The sequence below is a fragment of the Elephantulus edwardii genome, unplaced genomic scaffold (assembly GCF_000299155.1).
Source record: "Elephantulus edwardii isolate Elephantulus edwardi_28Jun2011 unplaced genomic scaffold, EleEdw1.0 scaffold00063, whole genome shotgun sequence".
Taxonomy (NCBI): Eukaryota; Metazoa; Chordata; class Mammalia; order Macroscelidea; family Macroscelididae; genus Elephantulus; species Elephantulus edwardii.
In genome coordinates this window covers 5,414,777-5,439,798 of record NW_006399813.1, presented here as the reverse complement: position 1 = coordinate 5,439,798, position 25,022 = coordinate 5,414,777, and the positions used below count along the sequence as shown (strand labels likewise).

The following is a 25,022-nucleotide window of genomic DNA, read 5'->3' as shown; positions in this document are numbered from 1 at the left end:
GAAGAAGATGCCAAAGACTTGGAGAAGCTGAGCCTTGGATGACTGTCTTACAGGGAGCCCAGAATTCCAATTTCATGCAACCCAACCCTTGCAGGGAAGAAGGAAGGAGAGGTGTAAGGAACGCCCTCTGTGTTTGCTGTGGGCCTGCCTATTGACTCCAGTGGCCTTATCACTAGGCCCTCAGCCTGGGCTGGGCGGGAAGGGAGATTCCATCGCCACTGCATTGCAAGAAAGGAAGGACACAGCAAGAAGGCCGAGGTGACAGGGCGAAGGAGAAGCTCCTAGGTGAACACTATGAGGACGCTCATTCTTTTACTGCTGGTGCTCCTGGATATGGAACAGGCCCAGGGGACACTTCACAGGTGAGATGGCATCTCCAGCTTCTGGATCAGCTGGGGCAGCCCCTGCATGCCTAACCAAACTCAGCACTGCCTGAGGTAGGAAATCAGGTGAGGACGCAAGAAGGAATCAGCTTGCGTGAATCCATAGAGAATGTCCAGCAGGCAGCTGCCCTGTGTATGGCCTTGTTTGTTCACCCATGACGGCCATCCCTATATGATCTATTGCTAATGGAATTGCCTGTTGAAGTTCCTGGAAGCTTTTCCTTTTGATAAAGAGTAGGGACCTGCGATTGTGGTTTATGGCTCAAAGCACTGAGAACCTTCTGAAGAGACCAGTTGTTGCTGCCCTAAATAGTTTTTCTGTCCTTTCAAATCAGAGCTACCTGGTTGACCTTCATGTGGATTTGGGTAAAATGTCATCACACCCCACATGCCCCGTTGGTTTTGGTGGTAGTTGCCTTCATATCAACTATTGGTGATTTTGTATGTTGCGGAGTGGGACTGTTCTGTAGGGTTTTCATGGCTATAATAGATTATAGGGATTGACCTAACAAGACAGTCACTATGAACTAAAAACTCACCACAGCAGTACGCTTGGTTGCTTGGTTTAGGGGGTTGATGATAGATGAAGGATTGGCAGTTCAAATCCACTCAGAGGCATCTTTGAAGCCTGCTAGCCTAGTGATCTGCTTCTGAAAGGTCACAGCCATGGTGGGTTACGTGTTGGACTTTAACTGAATAGTCTGTGATTAGAATCTATCAGTTACTCCTTTTAGTAGGGGTCGGGGGGAGATGGTCTGTCTCCTCACGTTAGGATTCAGTGCTTGGGAAGCTCAGTGGAAGATTGATATGGGTCAGAACAGACTCTACAACAGTGAGGGTCATAGCTAGTGAAGGGTAGAGATGCAAATGAGTTAAAGTGAAAAGGCAAGAAGAGGGAAGAGGGAGGAAGGAGCCCTGGAAAGACAGAGGTAAAACCAGACCTTACAGCATGCTGTCAGTAGGAGGGGAAGAGCCATTAGTTATTTTTAACCTTGAGAAGACAATGGCTCCTAGGTGATGCAAACAGTTCAAGTTCTCTCCTAATAGCTGAAAATAGGCACTAGAGTGGTGTCCAGCTTAAGTGTTGTGTTTCCAACAGAAAATCTACAGCTGGAATCCCTCAGTCGCTCCTCTGTAGAAATACAAGGCTGTCCTCTCTTGTTAATATTTACAACTATGGAAACTCAATGGAAGTTTTCCATGTGTGGAAATCAACTCAGCAGTGAGTCTGGATCTTTGCATTTGATAATAATTGAAAGGTCAGTGGTTCAAACTTACCCAAAGACACCTCAGAACACTGGCACGCCAATCTGCTTCCTAGCATAGCATGGGACACCTTGTGAAGCATAGGGTCACCATGAGTTGAAATCAGCTCAATGAAAACCACCATAATGAACAATTGTGTGTGTGTGTGTGTGTGTGTGAGAGAGAGAGAGAGAGAGAGAGAGAGAAATTTGTATTTATAATTAGCCAGCTGGACTCAATTTAGATGATCCCAATTTTGTTGGCAACATCCAAAGCATCATAGTCAGGAGCAAGTTGAACATAGGCCTTCTTCTCTCCATCGGGCCTCATCAAGGTGTTGACTTGGCCACATCAATGTCATAGAGCTTCTTTACAGCTTGTTTAATTTGGTGCTTGTTGGCCTTGACATCCTCAAAAAACACAAGTGTGTTGTTAACTTCTATCTTCTTCATGGCTGACTCAGTGGTCAGCGGAAACTTGATGATGGCATAGTGGTCAAGCTTGTTTCTCCTGGGGGTGCTCTTCTGGGGGTATTTGGGCTGCCTTCGGAGTCTCAGCGTCTTAGGCCGCTGGAATGTGGGCAACGTGTGGATATTCTTTTTTCTGTGGCTGTGGGTGCCCTCCAGGACTGCCTTCTTGGTCTTTAAAGTCTGCTTTGGCTTCAGTTTGGGGAGGGGCAGGGGCTTCCTTCTTCACTTTAGGCACCATCTTCGTAGAAAGAGACCATCATGAACAATCTTAACAGAGCAAATTACCAGACACTGAGAGGTAGGTTCAACTGAACAACCTTCAGGGAAGCAGTTGTGGACAAACCGTTTGCCCCATGTAAGGACCTTCCAGTTGTTAGGTGACATCAGGTCTGTCCCGACTACAGTGACTCCTATGTACCACAGATGAAACCCAGCCGGCTCTGTGCCATCCTTTCAAGCTTTGTCACATTTAGAGCCCACTCTTGGTGGCCCTGGATCAGTCCATCAATTGTTCTAGAAGATTTTCCAGGAGGAAGTTCCCATCGCAGCTCTAAGAGTCTAAGCGTCTATAGGGGCAGCCCTGGTGTGCTCCTTCCAGAACTGTTTAATTCTTCAGTTGTCAATTATGGGACAATGGGGTTGGAAATGGGAAGGGTACAGCTCCCCTCCTCATTTGGCCTTCATCCTCAGGGTGCCCCTCCGACGGCACCAGTCTCTCCGGAAGAAGCTGCGGGCACGGGGCCAGCTCTCTGAGTTTTGGAAATCCCAGAATTTGGACATGATCCAGTTCACTGAGACATGCACAGCGGACCAGAGTGCCAACGAGCCCCTCATCAACTACATAGATGTGAGGACCCAGGGTCTGGGGGCTCCAGCAGGTGCTGGAGAGAGCCAGGGAGGGGGTGGAAGGCCCAGCCTCAGAGCAGGACTAGTGTTGGGGTCAGCAGTGTTAAAGGCCATCCCTGCGCCTGTATGAATACAACCATCACTTATTTTGGCCAAACAAAACTTGTGCCCAAAAGTTCAGAAGGCGAGAATGAGAAGGACTAATGTCTCAAACTGAAGCACCCTGCTTCCACTTTCAGCTGGGCAACTTATTAGCTGTGTGTCCTTAGGAAAAACACTTAGCCTATCTCAATTCCAGGTCCCTGGCCTGTGAAACAGAGGTGTGGTTTCCTTCTCCATCTCGTTCACAGTGAGAATAGGGATACTGTAAGTGAACGCAGAAATAGCCCAGGCCGTGATTCGATTTCTGTTCATGTGACCTTCCGCTGTTCCCTTAGCCTCTCATTTCCCTGCCGCCCCACTTAGCAAGCTCTGTACGTTCTAGCTTATGATGTCCCTAATTCTGGCCCCAGGGCTTTCTCCCCTGGGCCCTGGCAACTCCCAGCTTCTCTCTCTCTTGTTTCTGTAGATGGAATACTTTGGCACCATCTCCATTGGCTCCCCACCGCAGAACTTCACCGTAATCTTCGACACGGGCTCCTCCAATCTCTGGGTGCCCTCTGTGTACTGCACCAGCAAAGCCTGCCGTAAGAGGAAGTGGGAGCCCCTCCAGGGAACGCTGGGGCCAGGGCTGGGAGGGCAGGGCCCTGGGCTCAGGAGGGAGGGAGGGGTCTTGGGCTCCACAGACTTACCATACCACCTTCCTCTTTCCATCCCTAAGTCTACCTGGGAACCTCCTGTGACAGAAACAGGACTGTGACAGAGAAGGAGCTAAAATTGTGGCTGTAGCTTTTTTGTTGATAGAATTAATCAAAGAGGCTTGTGATCTGCCTCCCAGTGTCTCAGAGATAGGGCTAGTGGGGCTGAAGGGCAAAGTCCCACAATGGAACGGGTGGGTCGACTTGGCCAGCGGTAACTCAGGAATCTTGGGAAAGAAAGAGCTAAAAGAAAGTGGTTTTGGCCTGTATAGAACTAGTTCCAGAGGCAGCGTGTGTCAGGAAACCCCAAAACGAGGAGTGAGCAGTGGGGAGTCATTTCTTGGAATGGCTGTTTGTCTCAGAACTCCAGTTGCAGACTAGGTTCTGTCTCGACTGCTGTCTGATAGCAAGGGCTTATCTCTGGGTGCCTGATGAGGTCATTGGGGACAGTCACATTTGCCCACAAACTGCTTGGTCTCACCTGTGACAGAATTCACGACTTTGTTTCTTAGTGCTGCTATACAAAAACTAAAGCACATAAACAGCTTTCACAAATATTTATTTTCTCACAAGGTAGGAGGGGTGTTAGGCTCTCATTCATTCATTATTGCACATTTTACTCCCTCCCCCACTCCCTCCTCCTGCAGTCCACTTTGTAAGGCGCGTCTTGTTCAAGATTGTTGTCACACATTTAAGGTCTAATCACATTTTCCTTTCAGACAGTTCTCCCCTCACCTGTTCCAATACAGTGTTCATTATCCACCCACTCTTTTCCTATTCTTCCCCTACATATCAGTCCTCTTTATAACAGCAGTGTTATAATAAGTGGGAGCCCTCCAGGGAATGCTGGGGCTCGTGCTGGGAGGGCTAGTGCTGGGAGGGCTGGGCCCTGGGCTCAGGAGGGAGCGGCCTTGAGCTCCACAGACTTGCCACACTAGCTCCCCTCCCTCCAGCCCTAAGTCTCCATCCCTAAGTCTACCTGTGACAGAAACAGGACTGTGCCAGAGAAGAAGCTAACATTTTGGCTGTAGCTGAATTCAGGGCACTTGTGGGAGGAAAAAAAAAGAGCTCTGGTGACACAGTCCATCGGGCATCGTGCTGCTACTGGCAGCTCTACTGGCAGGAGACAGGCTGTCCCTCCTGAGCAATCCACAGCTTTGAGAATGCGAGGGAGGGTCAGCCGAGAGCCCGTTCCAGCACAGCGGAGTGTGTAGGAGAAATGTGTGGCAGCCTACTTCCAAAATATTACAGCTTTGGAAATCCTACAAGGTAGCTGTCCTCCGTCCCAGAGTACGACTCTGAGTTGGAGTCGACTGGACGTCAGGTCTAGGCTGTAGGGCACATGCTCTCTGTCTCCTCTGGGAGAAGAGCCCCATCTCTCTCAGCGTCTGCAGGCCTGGTGTTCCTGGGTATATATATTGCCCAGATTGTGCTTCCTTCAATGTCTAATCTGCTCTTTCTCTAACTCATAAGTGACTGGGTTTAGGACACACCCCATACATCTATGACCTCTTTAAACACAGTAAACTTTCAAAAACTTACTGCATTATTCACAATAGCAAAGAGACAGAAGCAGCCCAAGTGCTCATCCACGAACAAATGGATAGAAAAACTGTGGTCCATCTGTACAGTGGAATGGTACGCAGCATTAAAGAGTCGTGAACTTGTAAAACACTACACAACATGAGGAAGCCTAGAAGATATTATCCTGAGTGGAATATCTCAGTCACGAAAGGACAAATACTGCATAATATTGCTATAAAATAGGACTGACATGGATGTTTTAGGAGAAGAATATGGGGGAAATGGATAGATAATAAACACTGTATTAGAAGAGAGGAGGGGAGAACTATCTGAAAGGAAAACATGATTAGACATTGTATGTATGATGACAATCAGGGAGCTCTGGTGACCTAGGGGCAAGAAGCTGCATTGCAGTTGAAGGCATGTAATTCGAGGCTTCCAGCTGCTCTGTGGTAGAGGGATAGGCAGTTTCCTCCTGTGCAATCAACGGCCTCTGAGAACCCGCTGGAGGATCGGCTATGAGTCAATTCCGACTTGATGGTATACAACAACAAAATAGCTATAACAGGTGAAATATCTATCATAAGCTGGAGCAAGGATGAAAGTGACGCAAGTGTTGAGGACTTTCATTCATAGGGTCGCTAGGAGTCGCCTACAGCTCGAGGGCACTTAACAACAACAACCATCGTAAGCTAGAAATCTTATTTATATGTATGATAACAATCTTGAACAAGAGGCGCCTTATAAAGCTGACTGTGGGAGGAGGAAGTAGAGGAGGGAGCAAAATGTGCAACAATGAATGAATGAAAACTTAATATTTCTGTAAACTTTTGTTAAAAATCACAATTTGTTTAAAAAGAGATTAAAAAATACCCCACACCTCACTGCTGTCAAGTCAGCACCAATACATGGCTGACCCTCCAGGGTGTTCACAGAGGCTGTAAAGTGCATGGGAGGAGAGTGCTCATCTTTCTCCCACAGAGCAACTGGTGGATTCAAGCTGCCTGCTTCTGGGTTGGCAGCACAACCCCTTACCCACTAGGCCACCAGAGCTCACTAAGCAGACCAAAGAAAAACCGATTCTTAAATAAGAGTGCGTCCACAGTGTGCAGGTGTGCTGTTGCTGTAGATGCTGTCTAGTTGAGCATGACTTAGGGACCTAGGAACAATAGATGGGACCCTTACCCTATCCTTCACCAGCCTCGTGATCTATCTCCTCCATGCTCATAGATGCAGTCAGTACAGAGGGCAGGTTCTTAGACTTTATTTTGGGAGGTTGTAATTCAATCCATAAAATGCCATGGCAACTGAGTAAGGAGAGTGCTGACAGGCCTTTTTAGAAATTCTTCCCCTTAGGACTGGGATTAGAGGGAAGAGGCCCTGTTCCTGTGGGACTGAGTAGTCCTGGGACGGAAGTGAAAGCAGGGATTTGATGGTCAGCACAAGCGCGCAACACCTTTGTTTTCCAGAAACGCACTCCAAGTTCCACCCTTCGCAGTCCAACACCTACAGCGAGGTGGGGAATACTTTCTCCATCCAGTACGGGACGGGGAGCCTGTCTGGCATCATTGGAGCCGACCAAGTGTCTGTGAGCACTGTTCCTTCATCTTTTCTCTCTTGTGCAGAAACTTGAGGGTGCATTAGAGCTTCCAATTCTGAAGCACTTGGCTGTGGGAGGCTAACATCTGTATTCAGAATTAGAACTCTATTATGATTTTTAACATAGGCTAAGACACCATTTGAGTGTCTTCCTGACCATGTAGATTTGCCCTCAGAGAAAGTGCAGTTGTAATTACAGCTACGAGATCAATTAAGGAAGGACCAATATGCTGAAGTGTGTTCTTAAAAGTTCATGTAGGTAATAGCCCACGTCACCATGTAGCCAAATGCTAGCAGGTAGAATCCTAGAACCAATTCTACAAGCTTTTGTTGTTGTTGTTATTTTGGTGGGTTTAAAAAAAATTTTTATTGTTACTTTTGTACATTAACATATTTTTTCATTCGTATACATTGTATTTCACACATTCCTTCATTCACATTGTGCTTCATACAATCACTTCCATACATAAAATTAATCACCACCAATCCTCACTATTATCCCATCTTTTTAAGATCCCACTGGATCTTTCCTAATTCCTTCATCCCCTCCCTCTGCCCACCAAACTCTGGGATCCTATAGTTTTCCCCTCTCTCCAGCCCCAAGCATCTACCCACTCCCCTTCCCTCTTTGGACTTTTATACACATCTTATTACTTATCCTTCTATTTTTATAATATTGACTTTATCCAGTATTTGTCCTTATGAGCCTGAGTTAATTCACTCAGCGTAATGCTCTCTAGCCTCTCCCATGTTGTATAGCAATTCTATACATTCTTAATTTGAAATTGCATATGAATCCCAATCATGGTCTTCTACTAGCTAAGGTAGGAAGCTAAGGTAGGTGCCTGCCTTTAATAGGGCACAGAATCTTAGAAATTAAAATAGTAGCCAGGAATCAATGCAAAGCAGTCAGTGGCATCATTGATGGATTCCCACACCGCAGAATTGTTTGGTTTTCAATCTTTGTCTTGTTTTATGTCTTAAAAGAATCTCCATGCATTATGTTCAGATACCCCTGGAACAATATTAGGACCTCAGTTCAGACCTGGGAAGGGAGCTACTTAGGTGTGTGGCAGGAAAAAGAGGAAATGGGAGAAGTTACATTTTAGGGGTGGAACTTCCTTTTAAGGAACAGAAAGTCTGTCCTGGCAGAGGGAGCAGCATTCTCAGTCTGAGAAGAGTCAGTCTGTTGCCCCGAGGCCCTGGAAAGTCAGCTTAGGGGAATTTCAACTGGGAAACAGAACACAAAGGAGGAAGCCAGATTCCTGGGTTTACTGTTGGATCTTCAGTCCCTGAAGTACAGGCACCAGACTGCCATTCTGAAAGATAAAGAAGTTCAAGCCACCTGTCACAGTGGGAACCTACAAGGTATAAAATGGAAGTCAGGCTGAAGAGAAAGACCCAAGATTAGCACTGAATGTAGTGCTGAGCACTTGAGCTGACTGAAGGGTCGGTAGATCCCTGGACTTCAGAATTAGCTGAGCCTGGGACAATCCTGGTTCTGCCTGAGGTCCTTCATCCAGGTGAACAGCTACAGCATCTATAAGGCCTTTAGGAGAGTTGAGACTGACCACTTCCTGTGTTCTAGTTCTAGGCTGTTCCCCCAGCCAGCAGGACACAACTGTCACCAACATCTCCACAAAGTGGGATAAGATATATCATTGATCTGGTGTGAAAAGCAATGTATTCAAATTTTGTAAATATAAATTTTTTTTATAAAAGACACTTATAGAAAAACAAACAATACACCTACTGAAACATAAAAAAAAAAACCCACCCACACCTACCAGTAGCTCTATAGGAGAAAAAAAGAAAAGAAAAAAGATAAATCATTGAGTGAAAATGAAGCAGGACCAAAATAACACTAAGTTAAAAATATTACAAATAGATAAAACAGTATTGTTTTCTACTGAAACATATATATTGATGTTCACTAAAGGCATGCATAAGGAGCACTAGCAACAATAGACAAATATAAGGAGTAACCCAAATACTCATCAATGGCAGAATAGACAAGTAAATGATCTATATCACATCATGACATACAAATTATAATAAACATATATACTAACAGCATGAAGTAAATATAATGTTAAGTGAAAGAAGCCAATTACAGAAGAGTTTCTACTGTATTATTCCTGTCATATAAAAATCAAAAGTAGGTAAAACTAATACATATTCGTCAAGCTCATGAGACTGGGTACCCTTGAGGAAGCATGAATAATTGGAAGGTGCAGGAGAGGCCTTCTAGGTTTTTTAATGTATTGTTTATTTGGGAGATGAGTAGAATGGCAACTTATGAAACTAGTTACCATTTATGAAATTCATTTAACTGTACACTTAGGATTTCTTCAAGTAATTGAAATATACACTTATAATTTCAATTAATTAAAATCAATTAATAAGTTTACATTTAAAAAAAAGAAAGTGAGTGAGATAATGGACAAAATTGTCATGCCCATTTAATCTAGGAAAATAGAAAGGAAGGGAAATTAGGTTTAAGGGCAGAAAGAAAATCCAAGAATCCTAACTGCTTTCTCAGAAATTTTCCTGTGCGATGATCCGTGCTTTGTTTCTATCAGGTGGAAGGATTGACAGTGGTCAACCAGCAGTTTGGAGAGAGTGTCAAGGAGCCAGGCCAGACCTTTGTGGATGCAGAGTTTGACGGAATTCTTGGCTTGGGATACCCTTCCTTGGCTGTTGGAGGAGTGACTCCAGTGTTTGACAACATGATGGCCCAAAATGTGGTGGATCTACCTGTGTTTTCTGTATACATGAGCAAGTAAGTCTCCTTATTTTGTGGTTGGTTGTTGCTCCAGTGTATAGCGTGGGGTATCTAAAAGAGCATTGAATTTCTTAGTCAAAGGACAGGGTATGGATATCTTGCTTGGTTTTCTTACTGTGTAACTTATTCTCTCTGAATATTGAAGAATGAGGATTTTATCTCTTAGAGTTGATAGAAATGTTGTTGTCGTTGTTGTTATGTGCCATCGAGTCATTTGCGACTCATAGCCACCCTATATATAAGAGCCCTAAACGCCGTTCTATCCTGTGCCAACCTCGCTGTCTCAAACACATTCATTCCCACCACTCCACTCACAGAACTGATCCATCTCATCGAGGGTCTTCCTCTCCTGTGCCATGCCTCCACTCTCTCAAACATGATGTCCCTCTCCAAGGACCAGTCCCTCCTTGCAGCATGTCCAAAGTATGTCAGACAAAGCTTCAGAATCCTTGACTCCAAGGAGCATTCTGGCTTCACCCTCTCCAGGACAAACTTGTTTGTTCTCCTAGCAGTCCGTGGTATTCAACACTCTTCTCCAGCACCACAACTCTTTTAAAGCTACACAACACTGAGCTTTTGTAAAGAAATTTCTAGAATTGGTTATTCATTTATTCAGTCAATAAAAAGTTATTAAATTATGATTGTGTGCCAAATATGCTAAAAGGCACTGAAAATGAAGAAGAAAAGTCATTGTCTTCAAGAAGCTGAATTTTAGCGGGAAAAGGCAGAAGAAAATGAAAAGTAAGATAATACATTTACTTGTATGTTTCATAACTACAAAGTGAAGAGGCAATCTGTGGATTGGAGGAAGATATTTAGATATAGAAGATATACATTATATAGATAATGTGTAATATATATAAGACATTTAGATATATATAAGACATTATATTTTAATCTGATGTTTTAGGGAGTTCTGGTGGAACTCCCTAAGTCCTAAGGAAGTTGCTTTGCTAACCAAAGGCCATGCATCTCTAGTGGTTTGAATCTACCAGTGACTCTTTTGGAGAAAGATGGGCATTGTCCTCCTGTGAGAATGGAAGCCCCTTGGAGAGTCAGCAATGACAATTCAATGGCAATGAGTGCAATTTAAAGATATTTAATGTCCAGAATATACAAAGAATTCCTACAATTCAACAACAAAAATAAACAACCCAATCAAAAAACGGGCAAAGAACTTGAGTAGTTGTTTTACTAAGGAAGACATACAAATATCCAACAAACACATAAAATTATGTTCAACATCTTAAGTCATAGTTGTTGTTCTTGTTAGGTGCTGTCAGGTCAAGTATGACTCCTAGCAACATTATGAGCAAGAGATCTAAACCCTGTCCTTTCTTGTGCTGTCCATGTCGTCTCTAACATTCTTGCTTCCAGTGCTGCAGTCATCATGTCAATCCATTTCATTGAGGGTCTCCCTTTCTTTCTCCAACCCTCCACCTTTCCTAGCATGGTGTCTCTTTCCAAGGAATAATCTCTCCAACATGCCCAGAGTAAGTGAGACAAAACTTCACCATTCTGGCCTTCAAGGAGCACTCTGACTACTCTTTTTCCAAGACCATATCTGTTTGTTCTTTTGGCATAATGAGTTTAGTCATTAAGGAAATACAAATCAAAACTACAATGATATTCCATTTCTTTTCCCCTAAAACCATTGCTGTTGAGTCAGTTTTGACTAACGGTGACCCTTTGGCATCAGCAGTCAAAAAATCAAAACACTGATTGCATTAGGAAAATCTGCTTTTAGAGACCTTTCCAGAGTGCTGAAGAGCAATGATGTCAGTTTAGAGATTAAGGTGTATCTTATCCAGGCCATGGTCTTTGCATTTACTTGCTATGCATCTGAGAGCTTGACAATGAGCAAAGGTTACAGAATAATTGATGCCTTTAAGTTGTGGTGCTAGAGAAGAGTATTGATTGTACCTTAGACTACCAAGAGAACTAACAGATATGCCTTGGAGAAGGTAAAACCAAGCTGCTCCTAGGAGGAAAGAATTTTGAAGCTCTGTCTTACATACTTTGAGTATGTTTCCAGGAAGGACCAGTACTTGGAGAAGGACATCATTCTTAGAAAGGTGGAGGTACAGTGTAAGAGACGAAGACCCTGGATGAGATGGGCTGACACAGTAATAATGAGGATGGTGTGTCGGAGAGAATACGATTAGCTCAGGATAGAGCAGGTTTAAGAGTGATTGTGCATAGGGTCACTGTGAGTCTTAAGTGACTTAACAACACATAGTAACAACTGAAAAATAGTAATCATCTAGAAAGTGATCCCCGTTTTCCTCTTCCTCTCATCCCTGGTAACCATAAAATAATATTACTTTCTGTGTATATGTATCTATACTTTTTACTATAATGGCTAATATTTTGGAAGTGGATTAACAGTTTTTTCTGAGGTTCCAGTGGATGGACTAGATTCTCTAACCTTATATTTAACTGTTTGCACTCCTCGTCCCTACCAGGACGGCTTTTATCAGGAAAACAAGCGTTGGCAAGGATGGGGAGTCACTGAAATCCTCATTCATTGTTGATGGGAAAGAAAGACAGTACAACTACTACAGAAATCAGTTTGATGGTTCCTTAAAAAATTAAAAATAGAATTACAGTATGACCCAGTAATTCTACTCCTATGTAGATATTTGAAAGGAGGAGGGATTCAATATTTGTACACTAATATTCATTGCAGCACTCTGCACAATAGCCAGAAGGTAGAAACAACCTAAATGTTCACCAATAAATAAATGGATATAGGAACTATGCTGGCTAAATGATGAGGAGTTGTGCTGCCAACCAAAAGTCAGGAGGTTCAACTCCACCAACAGCTCTGTGAGAGAGAGATGAAAGATGGACGATCTCCTGTCCAATTTACTGCCTTTGAAAACCCACTGGAGTGTCAGCTGTGGATTGGTTCTGACTCAATGGTACGCAACAACAACAACTGATATAAAATAGCTGAAATAGTTGAGCTCATACTGTTTATTGTTGTTAGGTGTCTGAGTCACATATGACTCACAGTGACTCTATGAACTCATAGTGACCCTATGAACCATGTCCTATCTTGTGCTATCATCATCCCCATTACTGTAGAGATTGTATCAATTTATCTCACTGAGAGTCTCCTCTCCTTTGCTAACCCTCCACCTTTCCAAGCATGATGTCCCTTTCTAAGGAACAGCCTCTCTTAACAACATGCTAAAAGTATATGAGACAAAGCTTCACTATCTTTGCCGCCAAGCAGCAATCTGGTTGCACCTTCCCTAAGCCATATCTGTTTGTTCTTTTGGCAGTCCATGTAATACTCAGTACTCTTCTCAACACCATAACTCAAAGGTATTTCTTCTTCTCTTGTCATCCTTATTCATTGTCCAGTTCTCAACTGTATAGTAGATAACTGGGGTAGAGGGGACTTGGCTTGAATCAAGTGTACCTTGGTCTTTAAACTAACATCATCGCTGTTTAAGACTTTGGTAAAGTGTTTGAAAGAAGACTCTTCTAATGCAATACATCTCCTGATTTCCTGACTGCTGGTACCAAGGGTGTTGATTGTGAATCTAAGTGAGATGAAATAGTTGACAATTTCAATCTTATCTCCATTTATCATGATGTCACCTATTAGCCCAGAGGTGAGGATCTTTGCTTTCTTGATGCTGAGATGTAATCCATACTGAAGGCTGTAGTTCGTGATCTCTGTAGCAAGTGCCTCCAGCTCTCCTTGCTTTCAGCAAACAAGTTTGTGTCTATATGCATAATACAGGTCATTGATGAGTCTTCCTCCAATCTTGATGACACATTCTTCTTCATAAAGTCCAGCTTTTCTAATGATTTACTCAACATACTGATTGAAAAGGTATGGAGAAAGGATATAGCCTTGACACACACCCTTCTTAATTTTAAACCAGGCAGCATTCCCTTATTGTTTGGACAATAGCTTCTTGGTCAAAGTATAGATTTCTCATAAGTATAATTAAATATGCTAAAATTCCCTTTCTTCTCAATGTTAACCATAGTTTGTTAAGATGTTGTTGGTGTTATGTGCCATCAAGTTGTCTGTGACTCATAGCAACACTATTTACAAAAGCTCTGAACTCTGCCCTATCCTGAGCCAATCTCATTGTCTCTGATGCACTCACCACTAAGATCCCATTTACTGTGTTATTCAACCTCATCCAGGGTCTTCGTCTCCTGCACTGTCCCTTCATCCTTCCAAGCATGATGTTCTTCTCTAAGGACTGGTCCTCTGAGCAACATGCCTGAAGTATAAAATATGAAGCCTCAAAATCCTTGCCTCCTAGGAGCAACCTTGTTTTACCCTCTCTAGGACAGACCTGTTTGTTTTCTTTGCAATCCACAATGTGTTCTATACTCTTCTCCAGCACCACAACTCAAAGGCAGTGATTCTTCTTCTATGGTCCTTAGTCATTGTCCAGTTCTTTGATGCATAACAAGTAATTGTGAAGATCATGGCTTTGATCTGGCGCACCTTGGTCTCTAGATTAACATCGTTGTTCTTCAGTACTCTGGAGAGGTCCCTGAGTGTAAATTTTCCTAGTACAATTGTCTTTTGATTTTTTTACTCCCAGTGCTATGAGTGTTGATTGTGGAACAAAACAAGCTGAAATTGTTAACAATCTCAAACTCTTCTCCATTTACCATGATGCTGCCTATTGGCCCAATGGTGAGAATCTTTGGTTTCTTGATTTTGAGCTTTAATCCATATTGAAGACTGCAGTCCCTGGCCTTCTGCAGCAAGTGCTTCACATGTCATCAAGCACGTTTGTGTCATATGCATATCTCAGGTTGTTGATGAGTCTTCCTCCAATCCTAATGTCACATTTCTCCCCATTAAGTCCAGCCTCCCAAAAGATCCATTCTGCAGATAGATTGAGAAGGTATGGAGACAGGACACATCCCTGACACACTCTTTTCCTGATTTTGAACCATGTAGTGTTTCCTCACTCTGTCTTGATAACTAAACTACTTCCTGATCCAGACTTACTCTACCAAAAAGAACTGATGATGTTCAACCATTTCAGGAGGTGGTGTATGAGCAAGAACCAATAGTACGAGTTGCATGGAAGGCATGGAAAATAAAACAGAAACCCCCACACCTACCTAAAACAAAAACCCCACAAATATTCCCCAAACCCTTAAAAAAGAAGACTCCAGATTTGACATAGTTCCATTGAAAGGTCAACAAATTGATGCAGTGTTTCACGTTCTCACTTGTGTATGCCACAAAATTTGGAAGACAGTTACTTGAATTAGCTAGAAGAGACCAAGTTTGTGTTCAATCCAAAGAAATATGATCCAATAGATTGCAGAAATTATTGTACAATATCATTTATATCACATGCAGCTAGAATATTACTGAAGATAACTTTAAAATGACTGCTGTGATTACACCAACAGAAAACTTCCAGAAATTCAAGCTGGGCTGAGAAAAGGACATGCAGTGAAGGATATCATTGCTAACGTTAAATGATTCTTAGCTAAAAGTAAAAAAGTTCAGAAAGATGTTTACCTGAGTTTTCTTGACCATGGAAATAGTCAATAAATGTGTGCACATCATAAGAAATCATAGATATCATTGCAAGGAATGGAAATTCCCGCACACTTGGCTGTCTCCATGGAGAATGTGTACATAGACCAAGAAGCAGTTCTTCAAACAGAACCAGTGGATATTCTGTGAAGTTTAAAGTCAGGAAAGGTGTGTGCCAGGCTTGTATCCTATCATTATATTTACTCAATCTGTATACTTATAATAATTTGAGAAACTAGTCTTATGTGAAGAAGTTGACCGCATCAGAATTGGAGGGAGACTCATTAAAAAAATCTGCAATATGCAGGTGACACAACCTGCAATATGTAGGTGACACAACCTTACGTGCTGAAAGCAGAGGCCTTGAAGCACTTACTGATGAAAATGATACATCTTTGTCTTTGGCATAGATTTGGCTTTGGTATGGGTAAACAAAAATCTTCATGGATTGACCAATAAGCAACATCAGAATAAATGGAGGGGGGGAAAAAAACTCCAACCCAGTGATGTTGTCAAGGATTTCATTTTACTTGGATCTATAACCAGAGTCATTGGAGCAGCAGTCAAGAAATCAAACAAGTATAGCTTTGGGCAGATGTGCTGCAAAAGACATCCTGAAAAGTGTTCAAGAACAAGGATGTCACTTTGAGCACTCAGGTGCTAAGTCTAATATGTTAAATCCTCTCATGTGCATGCAACAATCAGATAGTGAAGCCTTCCTCTTTGAACTGTGATGTTGGTGAAGACTAACAAACATACCACCAACTTCCAGAAGATTTGTCTGTCTTGGAAGGAGTGTAGCCAGAATGCTCCTTAGAAGCAAATATGAAGAGACTGAATCTTAGGTGTTTTGCACATGCTATGAGGAGGTGACCAGTTCTGGGAGAAAGGCAACATGCTTAGTCAAGTTGAGGGTCCATTAAAAAACAGGAACATCCTCAACAAGATGACTGCAATTATGGCATTGATTTCAGCAACTACGGTGAGCATGGGGCAGAGACGGGTAGCATTTCAGCCTGTTATACTTTATGGTCACTGAGTGGAAATGCGATGAAGGGTGCCTCCCTACAAAGATAACCAGGGAGGTGGGTGGGAAGATTCAACCATTCCTAAAGAAGCGCTGAGGGAGCTCTGGTGGCCTAGTGGTAAGAAGCCACGCCACAATCTCAAAGGCACACAGTTTGAATCCATGAGCTGCTCTTTGGGAGAAGGACGAGCAATCTCCTCCTCTGAAAATCTGCGAGGGTCAGCTATGAGTCAGGTCCAACTCAATGGGACATAACAACAACAAAGGAATATTGAGTTTCTGTCAAAGGTAATGAAAACCTTTAGAAAGTGTTAAAGATGATGATTATACAATTTGATGGACATGATTAGTGTCATGATACTGTACAAGTGAGGTTGGGATGGCATGCATCTTGTTTTATGCCAGTTTTAACAACATTATAGATAAAAAAGGCCATGAAACCTGCCCCTGGGCACTTTGGCCCGGAGCTCCGAAAGGCATCCGATCCAAACTCCTTCCCTCTCTCAGAGCCTGCACAACCATTTCCCTTGTCTCCCTCTCCTACATGGACAGTCCTGCATCTCCTGTCACAGCTGAGCTTCCTCTCCAGTGCGGCAGCGATTAAGATCAATCCTGGGCAGAACTAGGAACCAGATGGAGATGGAAAGCAGGTTGTCTGGACACCTTTACTTTCCCTTTTCAGAACTCCCTGCTCCATTTTTCTTCTGCGAAGAAGCAAGTACCAGTGGCAAACAGCAAGCACTTGAATTAAATAGTACAACTTTGTTTATTTCATCTTCTTAATCCTCAATTTCCTCCAGGGGTTATTAAAACTTAATAAGATTACAGGGACAAAACTTCTAGCATCGTGCCTTGTACAAAATGAATCACTATTCGTTCTTTTCCTCCTAACAGAATCCCAGCTCTCTTCCCCCAGAATACCTTGCCTGCAGTGTGCTCAGTTCTGGGATTCTCTGATCCTTTTCTTCCTAAAAACAAATCAGTCTTCTTGTGTATTTTCCCAGGATCTTGCTAGATGCCAGGACATAATCTAAGTAACCAATATCAGCAAAAATCAATAGATGTTCCAGCTCTAGGAAGTGAAGTTTGCATTCATGTTTACTCCTTTACCTTCACAACGAAAAATGAACAATATGGAAATCCCACACACCACCACAATCCCCATGGTGAAGATACTGTAGGACAAGGTATCTTTTGAGAGTGCCTCATGACCTTTCCGTTTGTAGTGCTGGAGAAAGGCACCATAGCTCTTCTTTCCTCATCCCATGGACTGCCAAAAAAACCCAAACAGATGTCTTAGAAAACTGCAGCCAGAATGCTCCTTGGAGGCAAGGATGGTGAAACTTCGTCTTACATATTTTAGGCATGTTGCTAAAAGAGGTTATTCCTGGGAAAGGAATATGCTTGGAAAGTATACTTGGAATGGTAGAGGGTCAGCAAAAGAGAGGAAGACCCTCATCAAGATGGATTGACCCCGTGAGTATAGCAATAGGTGTAAGTGTGTTGGAGATGGTTAGGATGGCACAGAATAGGACAGGGTTCATATCTGTTATTCATAATGTCACTACGACTTGGACCTGATTTGATGGTACCAAACAACAACTCCTTTCCTGATCCTGAACCACATGGTGTTTCCCTGCTCTGTTCTGGCTACTGCTTCCTGGTCCAAGCACAGTTTTCATCTGAGCACAACAGTTAGGTGTTCTGGGATTCCCATTCTTCTCAAGTTAGCAGCAATTTGTTATGATCCACACAGTCAAATGCCTTTGCATAGTCAGTGAAACACAGATAGACACTCCTCTGGTACTCTCTGCTATCAGCTAAGATCCATCTAACATTGGCTAGTGCCTTGGCCTCTTCTAAACCCAGCCTGCATATCTGGCAGTTCTCTGCTGATGTACTGTTTCAGTCATTTTTAGATAATTTTCAGCAGGGTGTTACTTGCATTTGATATTAATGATATTACCATCAGTGATAATTTACACACTTTGTTGGGTCACCTTTTTTTTTTTTAAATGGGAATAAATATGTCAGGGATTCATCCGATCTCCATGCCTTTTCAATCTATATGCAGAACAGATCATCTGGGGGGGCTGGGCTGTATGAGGAGTATTGTGGCAACAGGACTAGAGGGAGATTCATCAACAACCTGCATTACGCAGATAACACAACCTTGCTTGCTGAAACTGAAGAAGACCTGAAGCGCTTGCTGCAGAAGGTCAAGGACTGTAGTCTTCAATATAGATTGAAGCTTTGTTTCATCAAGAAAACAAAGATTCTCAACACTGGGCCAATTGGAAGCTTCATGATGGATGGAGAAGAGATTGAAATTGTTAATAATTTCAGATTGCTTGGTTCCACAATCAACACTCTTGGCACCAACAGTCAGGAAATCAAAAGATGAATTACATTGGAAAAGTGTGTTGTCAGGGATTTCTCCAGAGTACTGAAGAACAATGATGCCAGTCTGGAGCACCTGATACATGGTCTTCACAATTACTTGCTATGAGTCAGAGAGTTGAACAATGACCAAGGATAATAGAAGAAGAATTGATGCCTTTGAGTTGTGGTGCTAGAGAAGAGTGTTGAACATACTGTGGACTGCCAGGAGAACAAGCAGATCTGTCCTAGAGAGGGTGAAACCAGGTTGCTCCCTGGAGGCAAGTAATTTGAAACTTCATCTCACATAATTAGGGCAGGTGGTTATGAGGGACCAGTCCTTGGAGAAGGGTATCATGCTTGGAAGGATGAAGAGACAGCACAGGAGAGGAAGACCCAAGATGAGATAGATTGACTCAGTGACTGGAGAAATGGGATGACTGTCAAAGATGATGAGTTTGTCTCATGATAGGGCAGGGTTCAGAGCTAATGTACATAAGGTTGTTATGGTACATAACAACAACAACAAGGAACACTATGTGTCCTTACATCTGGGACAATTGAATAATTAAATATTCGTAAGTTCTACCTAGATCTCAATAGTTCTAGTAAGGGATGCTATATCTGTTGTCCCTATTTCCACTAGATCTCTCCAAATTATTTAGGATCAGTGATGGTAGTGTAAAGACTAAGATGTGCCTAATTCAAGTCGTAGTCTTTTCAGTCACTTGCTGTGCATCTGAGAGCTAAAAAAACGAATAAGGATGACAGAAGAAGAATGGATGCCTTTGAACTGTGGTGTTGGAGAAGAGCACTGACTATCCCATGGACGGCCAAGAGAACAAACAGATATGTCCCGGAGAAGGTGTAGCTAGGAAACTCCTTGGATGCAAAAATGATGAAGCTTTGCCTGTTGCTAGGAGAGGCTACTCCTTAGTAAGGGATATCATGCTTAGAAAGGTAGAGGGACAGTGAAGGAAAGAGAGAGACCATAGACCAGGTGGATTAGCACATGACTGACACAATGGGCTCTAGTGTGTCAGAGATTGTGACGGTGGCACAGGACGAGACAGGCCCCAGATCTGCAGCTCATAGGATCGATATGAGTTGTACTCAACTTGAAAACACCTAATTTTCACAGAGCAAGATATTCGAATGGAAAACAGACACATGAAGAAATGCTCCAAATCACTGGCAATAAGAGAGATGCAAATCAAAACCATAATTAAGTACCATCTCACTCCAGTAAGAGTGGCAAAGTTTAACAGGGCAGCAAGTAATAAATGCTGGAGAGGATGTGGTGATAAAGGAACTCTTCTACATTGTTGGATTGTAAAATGGTGCAACCATTCTGGAAGGCAATTTGGTGCTTCCTCAAAAAGCTGAACATAGAAATTCCATATGACCCAGATATTCCACTACTTGGAATAGACCCTGAGAATATGAGAACTGAGGCACAAACTGACATTTGCACACCAATGTTCATAGCAGCACTATTTTCACCATGGCAAGAACATGGAAACAGCCCAAATATCCAACCACGAAAGAATGGATTGAGAAATTGTGGTACATTCACACAATGGACTACTATGCAGCATGCAGGAGCAATAACTTTGTAAATTATTATCTAACTTCGAAGGGACTGGAGAGCATTATGTTGAGTGAACTAACTCAGTCCCATAAGGATAAATATTGTATAAGACCATTATTGTAGAAGGAGTATAAGGATCCAGGAGGGGTGGGAGAGGCTGGAAGCAGAGGGATGTGGATGTGCAGGGGGAAGGAGGATTAATTATTGGCTTATACAATTTGATGGATGGGGGTGAGGGAAATGGAAAGAATTTGTTCAAATTTGTATTAGAATTTTGTAAATAAATTAGTAAAAAAGAAAGAAAGCACCTAATAACAGCAAAAGACCTTCCAGAAGTTTAGAAGACCTGACAAATTGGCTAGCAGGGGTTGTTTCTACCCTTATGCCATAGTTGGGGGGGGGGGGCTGCTCTCAAGGCCCAGGCTGAGATGTTTTCCTTTCTAGGTACTTGGTGTAAGCAACTACACCAAGAATCAAAGGATTGAGGTTCAACGCTGGAGTTTTCCAGTAGGTCGTCCTTGACAACTTGCTTTTCTTCTCACACAGTAATGCAGCAGGTGGCGCGGGAAGTGAGCTGATTTTCGGAGGCTATGACCACTCTCATTTCTCTGGGAGCCTGAACTGGGTTCCAGTCACCAAGCAAGGCTACTGGCAGATTACACTGGACAAGTGAGTACCCTCCAGCAGGTGATGTGAAGGAAGAACTCATATTGAATGAACTGAATTGACCCGAATGAAACTATTGGTGATGAGGAAAGTGTAGGAAGATCTCTTAGAGTGAGATTAGAGGTTACAGGAGCTGAACAAAGGTGCTGAGTAACCAGGAAAGCAGGCACACAGTACTTACCAGCTCTCAGCGTCCTTCCTGTGCATGACCTGCTACACTGTTCAGATTCATTCATTCATTCATTCATTCATTCATTCATTCATTCAATACTAATCAAGTATATAAGACAAAGGCTGAGAGGTGAGGGAAATGCCAAAGTAAATCATACTCAGATTTAGCCCTTGTAATAATTTGATAGAAAATAATTTATACACAAAGATTAAAGATAAAAGGTTAAAGGTGGCCAGTGCTCCAGGAGAAAGGCCACCAAAGTGACCCAGCAGACAAGTTAAAATAGCCGCTGTCTGAAGAGTACACAGAGCTTCCTGGAGGGAATGACAATGAATTTGAACTGGACACATGTGATATGTGGACATGGAACAGTTGGAGCAGCAAGGGCAGAATGGGGCCATATCCTATCACTGACAAAACAATGAGCTCTGGCGGCCTAGTGGTATGACACTGCGCTGCAATCCTGAAGGCACTTGGTTTGAATCCACCAGATGCTCAACCTGAGAACAATGGGCAATCTCCCCCCAGGAGATTAACTGCCTCTGAAAACTTACTGGAGGGTAATATGGTAATATACAAGACAATAGATTCATTAAATGAACTATTATTCAATTCACTTAAGCAGAAGTGCCTATCAAGTGCCAGACATGAGCTGGGCCCTAGGGGTACAAAGGTAAAAATGAACGAAAACTCCTCAGTGTTCATTGACTACTGGTGGTTTTTTCCAGGTGTAGAGATTCATCCATCAATGGGTCACAGCATAGTTTTAAGGGATCATGACCTCCATTTTCAAAATGGAATGAAATAAAATGGAAATGAACACATTAAACTTTTTTTGTGTTGCGGGAGTATGTGTGCGCACGTGTGCACACCTGTGTGTCGGGTCAAAAGAAACCTATTTCTTACTGTGGATCTCAACCCAAAAATTGAGACATGCTTTCCTGGTAACAGAGGCCAAAGTGGAAGCCATTCATGATGCTCCATCAAATGAATGAGGGCCCAGCGGAGCGTGAGAGCTGCCTGGGGAGCAGGGGAGGCTCTTGGGGGGTTGATGGTGCCCTCTTTTCCTTCAGCATCCAGGTAGGAGGGACTGTGATGTTCTGCTCCGAGGGCTGCCAGGCCATTGTGGACACAGGGACCTCCCTCATCACAGGCCCCCCGAACAACATCAAGGAGCTGCAGAGGGCCATTGGGGCGCAGCCAGTGGATGGAGAGGTGGGTGCCTGCAGGTGAGGGCTGGGAGCAAGGGGTTAGGGGCTCTCTTCAGCCTCTAACTGGATCCTCTGTGCTGTGTTTTAGTATGCTGTGGAGTGTACCAACCTCAACGTCATGCCGGATGTCACCTTCACCATCAACGGAGTCCCATACAGCCTCAGTCCAACTGCCTACACCTTGCTGGTAGGAACTGTTTCCTGAGTCTGCAACTCACAGGGCCTTTTTCATGAGCCAACCACTTCCCCTTATCCAACAGTCGCCTGTTCTCGGGCTCCATTCATCCCCAGTCTCCTTCCTGCCATAGCCTGCTCTGATATGCTCTTCTGTCTAGGAGATGCAGCTGCCTGTGGTGTGAAGGCCACTGGCTGGTTCTGATCCAGTTCTGCCATAGAGAACTGTCAGCAAGCGGCTCTCAGTGATTTCCTGACGTGGTCCTGTAGGACTTCTCTACCCTCACGTCATACCAGAGAGCCAATTACTCTATTTCACAGATAAGTTATTGAGACTCATAGAGTAAAGGAACTGATTTAAGATGTGGATTTCTAGGGAACGTGTTAACATTGCAATTAAGATTCTCCTCAAGTAAAAAAATGTCTTTTGTGAGAGCAGATTAACAAATTTGGAGGAACAAGAGGGGAGAGTGGCTCCAGGTATTTTGGAAATCTCTGGTCACTTCAAGGAGCTCTGGTGGCACAGCATGTAGGGGGTTGTGCGGCTAACCAAAGGCCATGCATCTCTGGCAGTTCAAGCCTGCCAGCAGCTCTCTGAGAGAAAGATGGATGATCTCTCTCCATGAAGACTTACAGCCTCAAAAACTTGTCGAGGGTCTCTTGAATCAGAATTGACTCAGCCGGTGAGTTTGAGTTTGAGTTTGAGTTTGAATGCAAGAAAGGAAGAAGACCCTGGAGTATGGATTAACTTTGGGGCAATGGGGTTAGGCCTGTCAGAGACAATGAAATTGGCTCAAGATAGAGCAGAGTTCAGAGCTGTTGTACATACGGTTGCTATGAGTCGCAGGCAACTCAACAGCACAGAACAACAACAACATGGTCCCGTCCCAGCACAACTGGCTCAGATTCCCATCATCATCCTTCTTTGGCCGCCATGCCCGAAAACCACACATAATATCAGAGCGACTGCCGCGGAATACAGGCCTGAGCCCCACCCCTCGCACCTAAGTCTTCATTAACCCTTTCCCAGAGCCACCCCAAATATAAGCAGACAATCCAAGCACAAACAAAAGTTTCTTTTTAAGGCACAGCTTCGTGGTAAGTCCCCTGAACTCCTGCAACATAGAAATTCTGGAGCTGCCTCTGCAAACACAAACCTCAGAAACGGGCTTCCTGAGGACAAGCTGGGCGTGTACCTGGAGCTGGTTCATCAGTCTACACCTGTCACCACCCGCTGTCTCAACACCACCATCTTCACCCTCTGGGACTCCTACTCCGCGCCCCACGCCTTCCCCGCTCCCAGCATGGTACCACTGTGCTTTTCTGCCAGCAAACGCAAAGCAGGACCACCTCAGTCCAACAAAGACGCGATAGTAACTTGAAACTTTTATCCTCTTCCTTAGGTGACTGAAGTCCCCTCCCCCACCAAACAACAAACTTAAATTTCATATGATTGTTTAAAAAAAACCCCATATCTGCTAACAAAAAGAAGGAAAGGAGGAGCATTAAACTATTTTCCTCGAATAATGGATGCTTAGTTGGTCAGCTATGAGTTGTTGGTTTCAACGGATGAGCTCCTAACAGTTCCTTGCCATGTGCGAGCTCTGGTGGTCTAGTTGTAAGGAGCTGCACTGTCAACCCTAAGGCTTGTAGTTCTAATCCACCAGCTGCTCCGTAGGAGAAAGGTGAACAGTTTTCACCTCTGGCAATTTACTGCCTCTGAAAACCTGATGGAGGATCAGCTGTGCTTCAGTTTAGGCTTGACGTTACATCACAACAACAATCTTAGATATAATACAAGATTATTTTTGTTTTCTCCCGTCGAGTCAGAACTGACTCATAGCTGGCCCTCCAGTGGGTTTTCAGAGGTGGTAAATCACATGCTCATTTTTCTCCCAAGGAGCAGTTGGTGGATTCAAACCATGTGCCTTGGAGTTGGCAGTGTAACTCCTTACCACTAAGCTGCAGGAGCTCCTATATCTAAATGGGATCATTCAGATGATTCCCCCCACAACATCCTCCAGAAAGGAGCACTGGATGGCAGTAGCCACTGTTAGAGATGTTTCCCTTCCTTAAAGCAAATAAGTTGAGCTTCATGGAAACCAATATTTGGATCAAGTTCTGCTAGTGCTGATGTTTTCGCTCTTTTGACCACTTAACAAGGCTTTAGCTCTCCCAATAGTCAAATGAGGAGGAGTGTATAATATAAACAGTTCTCAAAACTATAACCTTACAAGATCAGGCTCACATGCACAAACTTGTGCAAACACACACACTTTATTGAGTCAACTGCAGTAGGGGTGGGGGAGGTATGAGGAAGAAAAAACCAGCCAAAATCGGCCGAGGTCATTCGGGGCCATCAGCCATCACCCCTCAGGGGCACTTCTAAGCAGCACTACTTCCTTCTTCATCTGTATGTTTTTTACATGGCTCTTTCCAATTCTAGGACGTTGTGGATGGAATGGACTTCTGTGGCAGTGGTTTTCAAGGTCTCGACATCCAGCCTCCAGCTGGGCCCCTCTGGATCTTGGGCGATGTCTTCATTAGACAGTTTTACTCAGTCTTTGATCGTGGGAATAACCAAGTGGGGCTGGCTCCGGCAGTGCCCTAA

The 25,022-nt window shown here is 43.6% G+C and overlaps 1 protein-coding gene across 1 annotated transcript; it reads left to right on the top strand.

Moving 5' to 3' along the window:
• Positions 1–294: 294 nt before the first annotated feature.
• Positions 295–25,022, top strand: CTSE (cathepsin E). The gene is made up of 9 exons (XM_006887924.1): positions 295–362; positions 2,789–2,945; positions 3,513–3,630; positions 6,735–6,853; positions 9,447–9,646; positions 20,735–20,857; positions 22,100–22,241; positions 22,326–22,424; positions 24,858–25,022. The coding sequence occupies exons 1-9, from the start codon at positions 295–297 to the stop codon at positions 25,020–25,022; spliced, it is 1,191 nt and encodes a 396-aa protein (XP_006887986.1).